At 44.7% G+C, this 15,690-nt stretch overlaps 2 protein-coding genes across 5 annotated transcripts in view; one reads left to right on the forward strand and one right to left on the reverse strand.

The window, feature by feature from the left end:
- LOC119394032 (histone-lysine N-methyltransferase 2A-like) overlaps positions 1–3,172 on the forward strand; it is a 102,937-nt gene extending 99,765 nt beyond the window's left edge. For 3 of the 4 annotated variants that reach the window (XM_049415598.1, XM_049415597.1, XM_049415599.1), the window contains exon 26: positions 1,642–3,172. In XM_049415598.1, the coding sequence (XP_049271555.1) occupies positions 1,642–1,747 (106 nt within the window). In that variant the 3' untranslated portion in view covers positions 1,748–3,172. The remainder of the gene's footprint in view (positions 1–1,641) is intronic. The other variant, XR_007416066.1, reaches the window with a different exon arrangement.
- A 4,264-nt stretch (positions 3,173–7,436) lies between these two features.
- The window catches only part of LOC119394866 (phosphatidylinositol 4-phosphate 5-kinase type-1 gamma-like), a 34,316-nt gene continuing 26,062 nt past the window's right edge, over positions 7,437–15,690 (reverse strand). The window contains exons 11-15 of the mRNA XM_049416001.1: positions 15,639–15,676; positions 10,804–10,884; positions 10,528–10,626; positions 9,726–9,843; positions 7,437–7,474 (exon numbers count right to left, since the gene is read on the reverse strand). Of these exons, the coding sequence (XP_049271958.1) occupies positions 7,437–7,474; positions 9,726–9,843; positions 10,528–10,626; positions 10,804–10,884; positions 15,639–15,676 (374 nt within the window). The remainder of the gene's footprint in view (positions 7,475–9,725; positions 9,844–10,527; positions 10,627–10,803; positions 10,885–15,638; positions 15,677–15,690) is intronic.

Raw genomic sequence — 15,690 nt, forward strand, 5'->3', positions numbered from 1 at the left:
CGAGGAGCACTCTCAGCACGATCTTGAAGAATAAGGCGGAGATTAGGGATAAAGCGGACAAAAGACCCGGTGCCCGTGGCGCCCGACGCGTACGCACGGCCGTGTATGAAGACGTCGAGGCAGCCATGTACATGGGGTTTGTCGACGTTCGGTTGCGCAACCTCCCCGTGTCCGGCACCATGATCGAACAAAAAGCAAAGGACATGTCTTTTCCCCTTGGCAGGAAGGATCTTCAAGGTGGCTCCGGTAGGCTACAGCGGTTCAAAGAAAGGCATGAGAAACGACGATCCTTTGCCCACATCCTCAGAGGTGATTGGTGCTCTCGCACTAGTCCAGCGCTTCTGCGCGAATGTGGAAGGTTGCAGCCTCGCCTGCTCCGGCTCTTTAGACCATGTTGAGAAATGCGTGCTGTCGCAGGCAGCGAAGTTGCTCAAACAGAAAAAAATGGAAGACTATTTCAAGCGCAACTAAGCTAGCTTTGTCAATAAAGTGCTTTTATGAATGGTGTGTGAATTTATGACGTCCAATTCTTTAGCAGGCTTATATCAAATTATGCCCTATATCGAACTGACAGGCGTTTTTTTGCGAGTTCGATATATCCGGGTTTGACTGTAATTACTTCGCATGCTGAAACTATAAATTGGGACATAGGGTCACGTCGTATAGCATGTTTCGCACCTTAGTGCTTCCAATATGCAACATACCATGTTTGGTCACTGGTGACTAGCGACTAGCTGAGCCTGGTGGCATAAATGTTCCAGCAAGTCATTGCAGGGAAGTTGACTGTCAGTTCACAGACCTTATTGACAAACGAACATAAGATCAGACACGTGGGCTGCTTGGAACCAACGGTGGAGCTAGTGTTCGACCTAGCTTCTTCCAAGTTTTTGCTAGTAATGCAAAGCTTTTGCTAGAAGTGCTAAGTTTTGCTTTGCTAAGTATGGCTAGGCTTGACTATTCTCCGGCTTTGGTCGGTTCCTCACACTACGCACATGTTACAAGGTTTTAGCGGGAACATGTGATGTGACTAGCTGTTACGTGGTTATGGCGGGCAAATGTTGCGTGACTTTCTGTTACACGATGTTACGTGGTTTTAGTCACGTGACTAGTTGCGCGATGTTAGTCACGTGATGCTACATGATTTTTAGACAGGTGAGCAGTTACGTAGTTATTAGCGGGGAAATGTTACGTGATTTTAGTCACATGACTGACTAGCTGTTACGTGGTTTTTGGCGGGAACATATCACGTGACTAGCTGTTACGTGATTTTTAGTGACGTGACTAGTTTTTAAGTGAATTATGGTGGAACATGTCACATGACTAGCTGTTATGTGATTTTAGTTGCTTGACTAGATGCTGCGTGACTTTTAGTCACAGCGGAGAATGCGATAAATTATTGCAATCTCCGCCGTACTAATCAGCGCACGTGGTGCGGTAGCGAAGCAGAAAATGAAGATTTTGAAAATGAAGATGAAAATGAGAGCATGTGGCGAATGATATTTTCTGTTCGCACTACCCGGCGCAATACAAAGCTTAAACAGCTCCGCTGTTGAAAACCTACTATGCGAATCTGCACGAACGTGTTACCGTGGGAACTTCTAACAGATTTCATTTCTCCAATCCCTGTTCCCTCCCTTCTAGCATTCTCAAAGGAGAGGAGCTGACGTACGACTATAAGTTCCCCATTGAAGACGTCAAGATTCCGTGCTCGTGCGGCTCCCGGAGGTGCCGCAAGTTTTTGAACTGAGTGGGGCGCATGCGCACTGCTGCGACGACGATCGAACTCTTGCTGCCTCCACGGTGGCCCCCTACTGTCCCCATGCATCGAGCTTACACTAGTTGTGGGACGTTTGTACATACGCTTTTATCTCCATTCCTTGCGTTTCTGTCTGTAGCTCCGCCCTCACCACTGCTGTCATGTCCGCATCCATCTCTCTGTCGCATTATTATAATTATTATTCCTATCATTATTATTATTATTATTCGCCATCAATCCTCACTCTTGTGTTCCCCCTTTTGAAAGTGCTTCATCACCACAAATGCGGAATCCACCTCCCCTTCCCTCCACTATGTACGTATAGGATGTGTGTGCCATGGTTGCATGCCTTTTATATTTTTTCCTTGATAAGTGCGTGCGAACAACGCGTTTTATCTTAGAGTTAGCGAGTGCTAAAGCGGATGTATGGGCACCTGTCTTTGTTGTCGAGCGAGCCTGCTCTTTTGGTACCTTGTGTAAAAAGAAAAAAAAATACAAATGAACGAGCAAGTAAAGAACACAAATTATTGTAGCAAAGATAACGGAGTGAACTACAGATAACATGTTAGCGGGGACCGTCGTGCCCGAGAGATATTTTTCTGGTCGGCGGAGGTGCGCGCGCGCACCGGCGCCTTGTTTCTTCGATTCGACGAGAGAAAAAAAAATGGTGAGATCAAGAGTGATGTGTTACACGATACCTGAAAGTGCCTTGAGTGGTTTTTACGGGTGCCAACTGTGATCCCTGGAAGTCAACCTGTACATAGCATAGAAGTTTTAGCTGTAATTACCACCATCAAGGAGAGCACGAGACAACAACATTGTAACAAATTCGGGGAGCTATTGCGACACTATCGGAAAGCAACAGTGCAGAAAAAAAAGGAAAACGATAAAGTATGCACATTTATAAATATCTCATCTTATAGTATATATATATTATATATATGTATATCGGTTGTTGTGTTCAGAACTTTGGAATCGTGCGTATCTGTAGTGTCACTATGGCATGTAATTGCAAGCACACACGCTTTGTTCTTCTGTCGTCGTCAAGTCATTCGGCGAGGGCTCTCGGGGTGTGCGCGCCCGAACCCTGCCCTGCCACCATTTTTTTCATTGTCGTTTGCTCGGGAGCAAAAAACTGCACATGAACAATTGTAACTTGTTTTTAGATCTTTTTGACTGTGCATGTTTACCGCACCGTGCTACTGAGGCTATGCGGACAACACGTGACATTGTAAAGTATGTTGCTAGAGTGCTTTTTCTCCCCCTCCTCTTTTTTCCCAAGCAAAAGTTGTGATGCCTCTGTTAGCATGCACGTGATGTTTAGGGCGCAAATTTATTGCCGCAGCATTTTAGGACTAGTAGAAGTGATTGAGACTGTACATATATGAGAATGCATAAAGATGTTTGTTTTCTGAACTGCGTCACTGTGTTCCTTGATTGCTTAGAACTTATATCGCCTTAAGCTTATGATTGCCTTTGCTTGGCTTAACCTAAATACTTGAGCAAAGTAGCAATTTGGGCGCTGTTTTATGATGATCTAAATATTTAACGACCGTCAAGCGCAAACATTTGGACGAAAGGAAGGACAAAAAGACACAAACAGGCTTCTTTTTGTTCTTTCATCCAAATATATCGCGCTTAACGGCGGTCTTGATTGCTTAGAACTTATATTGCCTTAAGCTTATGATTGCCTTTGCTTGGCTTAACCTAAATACTTGAGCAAAGTAGCGATTTGGGCGCTGTTTTATGATGATCTAAATACTTGACGACCGTCAAGCGCAAACGTTTGGACGAAAGGAAGGACAAAAAGACACAAACAGGCTTCTTTTTGTTCTTTCGTCAAAATATATCGCGCTTAACGGTGGTCAAGTATGTGGTACCAACTAGCTCGAACTCGCACGTTGTTAACCGGAAGGTTTCAAGTGGCATGTAAAAATCCGTAAACAGGGGGTGGGTGCTCGAGCTGACGTTTCAACAAGTGGAATTTTCTTCTTCAAGGCTGGAACTCAGTTCCAGCCTTGCAGTTCCAGCCTTGAAGACAAGTCCACTTGTCGAAATGTCGGCTCGAACACCCACCCCCTGTTTACAGATTTTTTCATTGCAAGCTTCCATCTTCCACCTCCTGCCGTTTGAAGTGGCATGTGTGAGCTATGTGCCTAATAATTAGGAGATCTGTGTGTTGCTGTCAGGCTGTGAAATAACAACTCTTTGGGCTCCTGCAACCAGCTTAATTAAGCTTATGATTGCTTTAGTTTTTTAATTCTTTAAGTATGTAACACCAAATATAGGTGCTTTGAAAACCAGTCACGGTGACTTGACTGTGGCTATGACCGTCTACTGCTGAGGAAGGACCAGTGTGTCAAAAGCTCATGTGCCAGAGTGTCGCGTGTTTCAGTTTTCGGCCTCATTTTGAAAGAATGATCGTGTACTTATGTTGAATGTCAGTGCCAGAGTCAAAGAGGCCAACAGACTTTGTGAATGAGAGCTTGTCTGTGGCATAGGGCAAGGCCTCCTAATCCCCGACTGAAACACAACCCCCACCACTGGAGCAAAGTGGGAGACCCGACCACTGGATGCAGGCTGGACATACTATTGAATGCCTGCTTGTAAGCGGCATCATCGCTCATTGACCACCGATTCACCATCGCTGTCCGTGTCCGATCCACCGCATTTATCGAAACTCGCACCTTCTCACTCTTAGCTGTTGCCACTGAGTAGAAGAAGCAATGCTTCGTATTGTGCCGAGCCATCCGTTTTTGCCATTACCGTTGAAACCCTTAACTACCGCGGCCCCACAAAGCAAGTAAACATTTAAAAGGGTGGCTGAAAGAAATACGTCACACAGAGTTACGGTCTACTCGACCGATTTTTGCGTGGCAACTTTTCCTGCTCCAGAGTGACTGCAGTGCCGAATCCACTCGGATTATCTCACTGGAACATACGACTCACAGCCTCACTCTGTTATTGCAACAAACTTGTTCCGATTCTGCCACTGGAATCCAATATTAATTTTCGGTGTACAGCTGTCAGCACACTTAACACGAACAATCCGCAGTGTGGCCTGGACTGATGCTAGCGCCGTGAAGTGTTGGTCGGTATGCTTGCGGCAGCCGATAGCTTGAGCTATGGATAGTGAGCGCGCTCACCCTGTCAGTGAAATGCAAGTGAAAGACAGATCGACCAGTCAAATTGAACTTTGTTCCCAGCTATTGTCAGCTGCTGCAACGTACTCGTATGCACATTGCGGTGCTGGCGTTGGTACAAGCCATTCCAGGCCACACTGGGGAGCGTTTGTGTTAAGTTTGCCAGTGGCTGTACATGAAAGAACTCCAGGTGGTAAAAATTCATCTGGAGCCCTGCACCATGACATCCGTCATCATCCACTGCACACTTTTGGGGGATATTAAGCCTTGTATAAGCAAGAGTTTACCCAGCACCTTCACCAATTGTAATAGAGCCGAGACACAGCCTCGACAAGTGAAACTGTAATAGCAGACAGGATATAATTGTAGGCCTAGCCAGCGCAAACAGCAACAACGTTCAGCACGAGCCCTTTCTGTGTAGTGCTGACGATTCGACTGTATAGCTCTTCAGGGTGCACTTCTTCTTCGTCACAATCACAATTTATTATACATGCTGCATACCTGCCAAATCCCCAGATTTTCCCGGAAGGCTCCCGAATTTCGAGCAATCCTCCCGATTGTACGGGCACGGCCATAAATCTCCCGAAGAACAGTTTTAGCACCACCGTGAAAAGAGAATAAGAACTAAAGGCATCGGTTCTAAAGTTTTCCGATCGCATGCAGAACGCATAAGTCACTTTTGTCGCAGTACACTGGTGTCAGTCGAAAAAGCGCATTAAGATTGGTAAGGGGCTACTCGCTGACACGGGGCACAGCAGATTTTGTCTCTCCACTACGCACGTGTGCACGCGCCGATTAATTACGAGTACCAATGTGATCGCCGACGGCTACAAAATTTACTGGCAATCATGCGTTTATGACGTCGGTTTAATACGTACAAAAGTTTTATTCTGTCATGTCCCCCCCCCCCCCCACCTTCACTTTACGAATCTCCTGAATTTCGAGGTTGACAGGTATGATGCTGCAAATCCTAGATAACTTAAAAGGGACCGACAACTGGCCAGAATGTGGGATTAGATCCTGGTATAAATGAAAAGACCGTAAGATATAGTGACCGATTCCAGCACCCTTTTTGCGTTGCGAGTAGGATTTATATTTTTAAATCGTGTGTAAAAGTAACAAAAACCGGTATGTCGTGCAGCCTAGCGGAAGAGCCTTGAAGCTGGATTATGAAGCCGATCACTTTGCTGTACGTAGTCTGATGCTGTCATGAGTGCCATAATTAGTCCTCAAAGTTGGAGTATGTATATTATTATCCAGCCCCACTCAATTCTGTGTGGCTTACGGCGTAAAAGGAGCTGCACGGTGAGAAGTGGCGCTGCCTACGCGGCCGCCAGTGGACCATGTCGAGCCGTGGTGCATGCGCACGAAGTGCACGCATGTGCAGTAACTCACCGCGCTCGAACACGAAGCGCTCACTGTTTGCAGCACGTCTCGTGTGTATAATGACTTCATATTCGCCGCAGATAGAAAACTTCTGATTACAAATGTTTCACGGCGTTTTCCACGTTACCATTCCGTGATTAGGCACTCTGACCGGTGACCTTTCCGCTGTGCTGAAGAAAATAGGTATCGTGAAGATTGGTTGTTGGTTCCTTCAAAGTTCTCTTCTACCTAGCATGTACAGTAACGTCCAATGTTAAGAGGAACACCAAATTAGACTGGTTATAACTAGGCATTGAGACGAAAGCCTCACCAATAACTTTTTCTCAGTATCCAGTGTAAAAGTGAAGGCCAGGGGATGGAAAGAAACTGTGGGGTAAAAGTTTTATAAACGGGGGTAAAGTGCCTCAGACAGGCTGGGAAGTAAATACTCAGTTTTTCGGTGTCTTATCAGTTTAATCTCTCCTTGAAATAATACTTCCTGTGCTGGTGCCTGCTGCCTGATCCTCGACCTTTCTAGGTACATGCCATAACCAAGGATTTGATTATTGCATTTTGTTCTACTTATTCTCCATTTGATGATATTGATATATGGGCTGTAATGGCGCAAGGGCCGGATTTGGCCAAAGAGCACAGTATTCTCCATTTTTCCGCACTTTAATTTTGTTCCATTCGTCATAGTCTTCGCTGATGCCAAGCAAGGACCGTGGTAAGCCTGGCTAATGCAGCAGTGTTGACTGACATCTCGAAATAAACTTGACACCTGCAAAGCTTGTGGTTAAGTCATAGATGCTAAAAAAAACAAAAACATGTTGCCACTATTCTAACTCCAATATAACAAAAAAAAACAGCTTTTGTTCTTTGCTTAAGTACCTTCAATATTGTGATGGTGGGTCTATGTCGCCACGAGACTGACTTTTGAAAATGCCATATGGGGCGAGTAGTGTTACAGTGTGTAGACCAAATCATCATTATACCCACTGAATGACAAGAGACAAGACAAAACCAACCTGGATGAAATGCTTATTTTTCATCAACATGTGCAAAGTTATGTAAAGAAACATATTTCACAGAACAATTGTTGGAAGTATCACTACAGCTGGGAACTTTGCATTGGTTCTCCTCCTTTGACTGCGCTTTCATAAGGAACCAAGTCACCCGCCAAACGTTTCTTTCCTCGTCTGCATGATGCCTGTTGTTCAATGGTGGCAAAAAACGTTTAGGCCAGAAACTCCATGCTCTAAACAGAAACGCTACAAGAAAAAGAAAGTGTTCTAAGATGCCCGTAGACGATGCTTGTTCATTAAGGGTTAACAGCCCGTTATGCAGATGCATATGGTAAGGCAGCGGCTTTACAACGCATCAGCCGGGCATTCCTGCCATTATGCAAGTTCATCAAGTTGGCAAAACAGTATGCAGCCATGAATGTTCATATTAACAGCCCCACTAGGCAGGCGTCCCGTACCATAACGAGGAAAAGAGTGGAGTAAAGCAAAGGCATCAATTGTCCGAAGAGTGTCACGAAGAAATCACAGATTATAATGAAAAAATCTATTGCGTTGTTGATGATTCAAGTGGGAATTGCAGGTTTAAGTTGACACAGGAAAGCAATTGAATGTATGCTGCATCATTAATTGCAGCCTTGGTGCTGTGTAATGGAGGCAATCGACATAATGTGCATTGTTGACTTTTGTTTAATGCCACCATACTTAATGCTTAAAATTAGCCATTATATTATACAGGCATTTGTGCTTTTTTTATGTACTTGAAGGCAGATAAAAAAACATGGACAATAAGGAAACACAACAGAACAATGCAAACTATCAACTAAATTTTATTTGAAGAAACGTGGAAATTTATGATCATAAAATAACAGTGCAAAAAACGATGGATGAACACACAGAGACAAACGAGCGCCAACTTCAAACTGGTTTATAATTATGTCGAGTCGAGTGTCGTCGATAAAAACCAGGAACAGATCACGCATGAAATTATAGAAGCTGACTTGATTGATAAGCTTGCTGATTGATCAGTGCGTTAGCACTCCTTCAATAGCTCTTCTTCATAAAGAAAAGGATTTTCTGCGCATGATGTGATAATCTGTTTCCCGCGATATGTCAGTGCTATAAATTCTATGTTTCTGCATAAATAAACCAGTTGGAAGACGGCGCTCGTTTGTCTCTGTGTGCTCGTCCGTCGTTTTTTTTGCACCGTTATTTTACGACCATGAAGAACCAGCTAGCCCGATTTACCGCCATCATGGACATTTACAAATGAAAAAAGCAGGTGTCACCGTTGTGACGATGAGAAGCCTCAATGTGACATAAAGGCAATGTTTTTTTCTGCAAGAGCCATTGATGGGAAGCTAACGCCTTTGCGTATTATGTGGCAAAAAGCTCATGCTTACACACAGGCCATTTTACATACAGCAGTTGGGCGACAGAGCTATGCAAAAGCATTTATAGTTTCCTTAAAAGTGTAAAACCATAAAGGAACTGGCGCACTCCCTCTCCAGTGCATACATGCTGCCTCGAAGTCGTCATGAGGAGAAGTCGAAAAGACCAGAAACGCTTTCATCGTAATCGAATGCAACGGATGTCTTCTTCGTCTTGGTCCTTGCAACCAACGAATCTCTGGGGAGTTGACGTGTTGCGGACTTGCCTTCATTTTCACAGTGAAGTTTGCTAAGCGCATCTGAAAACCTGGAAGTATAAAGCAGGAAATGTGAAAATTTAATTTTTACATTATGTAACGGAAAAGAAAAGAGATGATGTAGTCTCACATAAACTGTGATAGCAGCAACAGCGAAAGAAAAGTGCAATTTCAACCTAACACCGGTGCGTCGTACAAACTTTCAGCTTTGATAACGGATGGGGGAGTGAAGCTGCAAGTTTTTAGATTTTTCTTAAAATCCTCACTTTGCACAAACTGACAATATGAGTAACAACGCTTGATGCAGCACTTCTGTAAATGTCGGTTTCGCACTTTTCACACTTTGCGAGTTTTTGCAATAAAAAGACACTTAAACTTTATTGTATGACCAAGCGCGTGTGCTCTTCGCCCAGAGGTGGGTGACAAAAAAAAAAAAAAAGGCAGACCAGAGACGCAAGAGAAAGCCAAACTAAGACAGTGTGGAACTAGCTGTGCGCATATTTGATACCTTTGTAGCCGTTTCCAGTTTTCCGTCATTTTTTCATTCGCTTGCTTCCTCAGAAAGTTCAGGTACTAAAAAAAAGTTTCATAAGGCAATAAATTATTTAGTAAAGGCACACTGTGCACAGTAAACTAATTTATCATTTTTCTTTTAGAAGCAAGACACTTGGCTAGTATACTCATCGAAAGTACATACCATGGGTGTGACAAGGATGTTTTCATTATCAGAAAGTGGAACCTCCAACGAGAGTGTGGTCCGAACTGCCTGCAAAAGAAACACCGCTTTTCACCTGGCTCGGCGTTCTTCAGTAGGAAAGTGTCACTGTCAACGCTTACCACGTGAACCTTGCCCGACTTGCTTAGCATTATGCCGGAATTGCGACATCCGGCCCCTATGCTCACTGCCAGCTGCAAGTGCAAGAAAGGAAATAGCAAATCCGTAAAGTGAGTCCAAAAATACTTTTAAGCCGCAAACTTGATATGGTAGTTAGAGCGACTACCTTTCAACAGGATGCTAAGGCCAAGAATGTTAAATTTATAACATTGGTGACGCTACAGCAAAGCCGAAGGTATCTCAGTAAAGCCTGCTAAGTTGTGCCATCCGGTTCCTCAGCTGTGCAAGTCTAGCAACTACAGCATTTGCTTAAACCAGAATATGACAGCCAGAGTATTACATTACAGTGTATACCTGTATCGAAAGCTATACTACATATAATGCATAGTTAGTGTCAGGTTTAATGATGTCAATGTACTGCAACAAAATAATCTACTTAGACCTATTCCAAGACCACCTCCAGAGCTGAATTGTAACCAGTGCACGACAGATATTTTCTTAACAACATAACTGCAACACAATAAAATACCAGCAAAGAGGGGAAGATGAAAATACATCAGGTGCCCATGACTTGCTGTCCATTTCTGTGTGGTGGTCTTCTGGCACTACAGTAATGTCTTTATCAAAACACCAACCTTTCTAACAATAGCACTGCAGAAAAATGTTTTATTTGCAGTTAATAAGCTGCGAAAAAAAGTTCACTAGCCAGCAAAACAGTGATGATAACAGTTTTGACACGTAAAGGCAGTTCTACGTACCAGCTTTTGGGCTGCGTCCAGAGTGTGACACCGTACATGGAGGATGAATGGTTCAAACTTGAGAGTTGCAGACTTGTTGACTGTTGCCAATGTCTTGTCCTAAAGAGAAACAAATGAACGATGTTGCAGCAAACAGCAACCTTTAGCGATGCCAACCATTTTGGAACATTTCCGACGTTCCTAGTAATTTCAGAGGCACCTTCAAAACGCAGCTAATGCAAGTGCACCGCAGACATGGCTGCTTTATTTAATTTAGTTGTAGACAACAAGACTTACCAGTTCATCTTGTGTGAGAAGATCATGCGTGACGAGGTGCCACTGACATCCCTTCTTAGCTGCTGGCTTTCCAACGTCGGACTAGAGTGAACAAAAGAAAAAGAATTCGGGCAATTTCATTATCTGTACATTTGTGGGAGGTTGTGATTGTTTTCCCAGGCAGAAAAAAGAGGTAATTTCGTTCCATTCTGACTGCCTGTTTCTTGATTAGCACATTTTCATGAGTCCTTGAGTTCGAGTAGCTTTGTTTCGTATTTTATGGTCAGTAGAAGTTCCTGGAACGTTTTATGTGCAAAATTTACGTGCAAGTTTGTACCATGTGAGAGTGCAGGTCTACAGCAAGTGAGATTGCATGAATTGGCGGTTCACTTTCCTACGACACCACATGGAGAAGTTCGCAGTGAAAACGATTAGTTTTCGGTAGATTTCAGTTTTCCTATGAACAGAACAAACAGTTTAATATGGGGGGAAAGAAAAGCGGTACATTCCCATTCAACACACAACTCGGCCAGCAATTAAGGCCACACTCATGACACTTGTAGTGCTATTGACGATGGAAAGACTTACTTCTGCGCCTGAAAAAATTATGATTCTCCCAGAGCACTGAGCTTGTGGTACAGTATTGCGGAAATGAGTTCAGTCGGTCGGTAACATCGATTATCCTGGAATCTATCGTCCCTTTGCGGCTTACATCGGCACCTCCAAGGCGCTCGCGTTTTTCCTTCGCAAACGAATCCATTAATTTACGCAATGCGCTGTATTCGGTGCATTAATACGTCTGTCGATCAGTTTGCAGTACGCAGTGGCGAGGAAGACGCACGCTGAAACACCAAAACACGTGCACTTTGTTTTGACCCGTGGTTTTGACGCTGGACCTGGTGCTGTCCATGGCGCTGGGGCCACTGGGGCTGCTGTTACCCGCGGACTGCTTCCGGTGGCGGGACCTTATTGTGATCTTGCTAACGCCTCGTCGTTCGTAGTGCCTACGTCTACTTGAAACTTATGCGACTGTTTATAGTCACAAATCTGACTTACAGACACCGTTACAGAGCCCGACGTGACCGCACTTACATGAATGCGGTTGTGACGCCACACCATCACAGCGCGGTATTATTTGAGTTGAAACAATGCAATGCGCGTGTGCTTGTTGTCAACGTCGCGTTATCACGGCTCTCCGCCGGTTTCGATTTTGCGAACTTTCGTGTGACAAGGGATAGCGAGTCAGGCGGGATGATCTTATTCGCCGAGCCGGTGCATGGGTCCCACGAGCTCCTGACATTGTGAACACTTTACTTCGTGCTATCGTCGTACCATGTATCGCTTAATTAAGAATTTAACGTGTGCCACATTCGTTGGAATGCCACGGCGACTGACTATCAAGGTGAACGGCATGACAGCGATGCTGCTACCGTCCAAACACGTCATAGTTTTGAGCGAGGTAAGTTTCAATTGCACTTTAGAATGCGCCCATAACGTTAGAACGCTGCGCTAACAGGACACCCCTTGTATGAATCCGTTCGTTCGCATGTAGTTACGGCAGTGTTTGCTGCACAAACGGGCGTAGACAGAACTTCTACGAATTTAGCCTAGACCACGGTGTTCTATAGACAGTGGGGCGCACCGCAGGTAGAGTAATTAAGAAACGAAACGCGAAAATTTAGGGCTAATTATCACGCACGTTTGCTTCCAGAGTCTACAGTTGCTGTCATATCGGCATAGTTTTGACTCAAACACGTACGTACATCAGAGCCGGCATTACCTTTAGCGGCTAGATTTGCAGCGACATGACGCGGTTATTACGAGCAATCGCTCAGCGTTTCAATCCGTGACGTGCCCCTCCTCCCATACGTTTGTCCACCAACTAGAGCACCTAACCACGGCCGGTCTGGAGGCGCGCGCTCGCTCCTTCAAGGAAGAACAGTAAAAGGAAGGGAGCGAGCGCGCGCCTCCAGACCGGCCGTGACCTAACATAAACCGACACCAGACGATTCCGGGGAGAATGGGAAGGTCACGCCTCTTTTAACTAGGATCCAGTTCGAGGCGCCCAATAGGGATACTTTTGCACCCTTACCGTAAGTAAATTCGTTGCATACTCACTTTCACGAAGAATCTCCCTGAGATTCCTTATCGATTAAGACGACTATGACGGCGACAGCCTTTACGCGTTGACTTCATATCGTTTGCGATTATTGTCTTCGTTTCACCTGTATTATACCATTATTAAGTATATCAATCAGACATTATATCAGCTCTTATCTATGTCGTATAATATACACGTCTTTATGCTGGTGATGACGTTTATCGCGCGTTTCGGTTTTTTTGCCTCATATGTGTTATCGACGGCGCCGGACGGTCACATTCCGCTTCTCATGAGGCACTTAAGGCTTAATATATTTTTATTTCTCGGCGAGTTCAGTAATATATAGAGATCGGTACTATATTCGTGCGCGACCTATTTTCGAGTAAATACGGTACATAGGAATGAAGTTGCAGTTCATGTGGGGCACTGAAGCGCCTGTCCTTCGGAAAACAAACAACAACAACATCAAGATTCGCGAAAACGAACACCCACGCACGCACTATATACACAAAAAGCGCAACACCCAAAAAAGGCGTGGCGCCATCCGTTCATCGTCACGTCATCACATTCGTTTGATAGTTCCCGTCAGTTGTCACGGTGACGAGATAGCGCTGACTTGACTCTTGATTCTTGACGTCCGCTGTCGCGCGCCGGCCTTCGTAATGTGACTAGGCGTTTCTGCGACTTCATCCGTGATTGCGGGTAGATCCTTCACTGTGGCGGGCGCTGCAAATCGATTACTCTGTTTAGTTTTGTAGGGGAGCAGCGCGAAAGACAAGGACAGAAAAGGCACACATACAACCACACGCTCAACGTGATGTTCAACTAACTAGCCGACATGTTCCCCCTTCAAGATTTCATTTCTGTGTAACTGTCACAATTGAGCCGACTGTGTGAAGCAATTGTACTTAAAAAGGAGCAGCTAATTATAATAATAATTGTTTGTTGCGGTTTAACGTCCCAAAACCACGATATGATAAGGAGGGACGCCGTAGTGGAAGACTCCGGAAATTTCGGCCACGTGGGGTTCTTCAACGTGCGCCTAAATCTAAGTACGCGGACCTCAAGCATCTTCGCCTCCATTGAAAATGCGGCCGCCGCAGCCGGGATTCGATCCTGCGACCTTCGGGTCAGCAGTCCAGCACCATAATCACTGTAGACCACCGTGGCGAGTAAGGAGCAGCTAACATATACCGTTGAACACATCTACCATTACTTTTATAGGCGTGCGCACATGGGTGGTTGAGGGCATAGGGTCGCCCCCTCCCCCCCAAATAATCCAAGGGGGGCGCCAAGTCTGCCCCATACTTTTACCATCGCCGCCGGTAAATCTCGGAGGCCATGCTTTTACTCAGTCGGACTTGTTCCGTCATTAATTAAAGAGCAGGGTTATGACCATGTAGATTTTAGACAACAATAGCGGTCGGGGACCAAAGCCAGGCCGTTGAAGGAAGCACGTCATCGCCTAATTTTCATTATTACATCCATTGCGAAGCCTGTTTTCCTTCGGACTCGACCATGGGGAAGCGGGGGAAGGGGGGCGTGGTAAGCCCTCCGCCCCCTATGGAGAACCCTGCGGCGCACGCCTATGATTACTGTTGCACATGTGACTGCATTGCTGTGCTTGTGCACCACGAGCGTAGCCGGACATTTTGTTCGGAGGATGTTGGGGGGTGTTCAACCACCTTTATGTATGCTCGTGCGTGCGTTTGTATGTTTGCGTTTAAATATATCCATGCAAAACTTGCATGTGTATGTGGCAAAGACTTCGGTAAAGTTCGACCTCCCCCCCACCCCTCTCCCACAGCCATGGCTACGTCAATGTTGTGCATGTCGTGTTAAAGAATGACCGAAAGACGAAGAACTGCTGTGGAATTGCTAGTACCACTAGCAGGCCCGTGGCCAGGAATTTTTTTCGGGGAGGGGGGGGGGGGAGGGGGGGGACCTGTTGAAAACCTTGACTATTTGAGAAAAACACCTCTTTTTATTATTTATTTTGGTAGAAAAGCGTACTTCATAAATTTTGGCCCCTGACTACGGGCCTGACCACTAGTATTAGTTCTATATATACGATAATGCATGTAGAAAGCGTTTTGAAAGCACCGATTTTTTTTGTTAGTACATAAAAGAACTGCCCCCCCCCCCCCCGAAAATTTTTTTCCCAAGGGATACAGAACACAAAATGACACTCGACCTCAGTTATCTGCCCAGACCCAATGTCGGATCAAGGAGGTGCCCCCCCCCCCCCCCCGAAAAAAATTTCTGCCTACGCCACTGGAGTTAGGTGCACGTTAAAGAACCTCATGTGGTCGAAATTTCCGGAGCCCTTCACTACGGCGTCCCTCATAATCATATCGTGGTTTTGGGGCGTGAAATCCCAATAATAATAATAATAATAATAATAATAATAATAATAATAATAATAATAATAATAATAATAATAATAATAATAATAATAATAATAATAATAATAATAATTATTATTATTATTATTATTATTATTATTTAAAAGAATTCCCAATGACTTTAAAACCTGACTGTTTTCGGTTCATTCGTAAAATCTAAACAAATACACAATTAAACGTAAACATGTCTATGTACTGCCCAATTAGAATGAAGACGCTGCTCAATTAAAATGAAGTAAAACATGTTGCTATTAGTCACTGAGTATAACGAATGGATGAAAAGTTGCCGAATCAATGCGTACAGAACATCCAGTACCAGCTCTGCTTATACCAATCAGCGACAGACTTACAGTCTTCACAGGAACAGCAGGTAATGCATTTGGTGTTCCTATAACATAGAAT

This window comes from Rhipicephalus sanguineus, chromosome 5 (assembly GCF_013339695.2).
Source record: "Rhipicephalus sanguineus isolate Rsan-2018 chromosome 5, BIME_Rsan_1.4, whole genome shotgun sequence".
In the NCBI taxonomy this organism is placed as follows: Eukaryota; Metazoa; Arthropoda; class Arachnida; order Ixodida; family Ixodidae; genus Rhipicephalus; species Rhipicephalus sanguineus.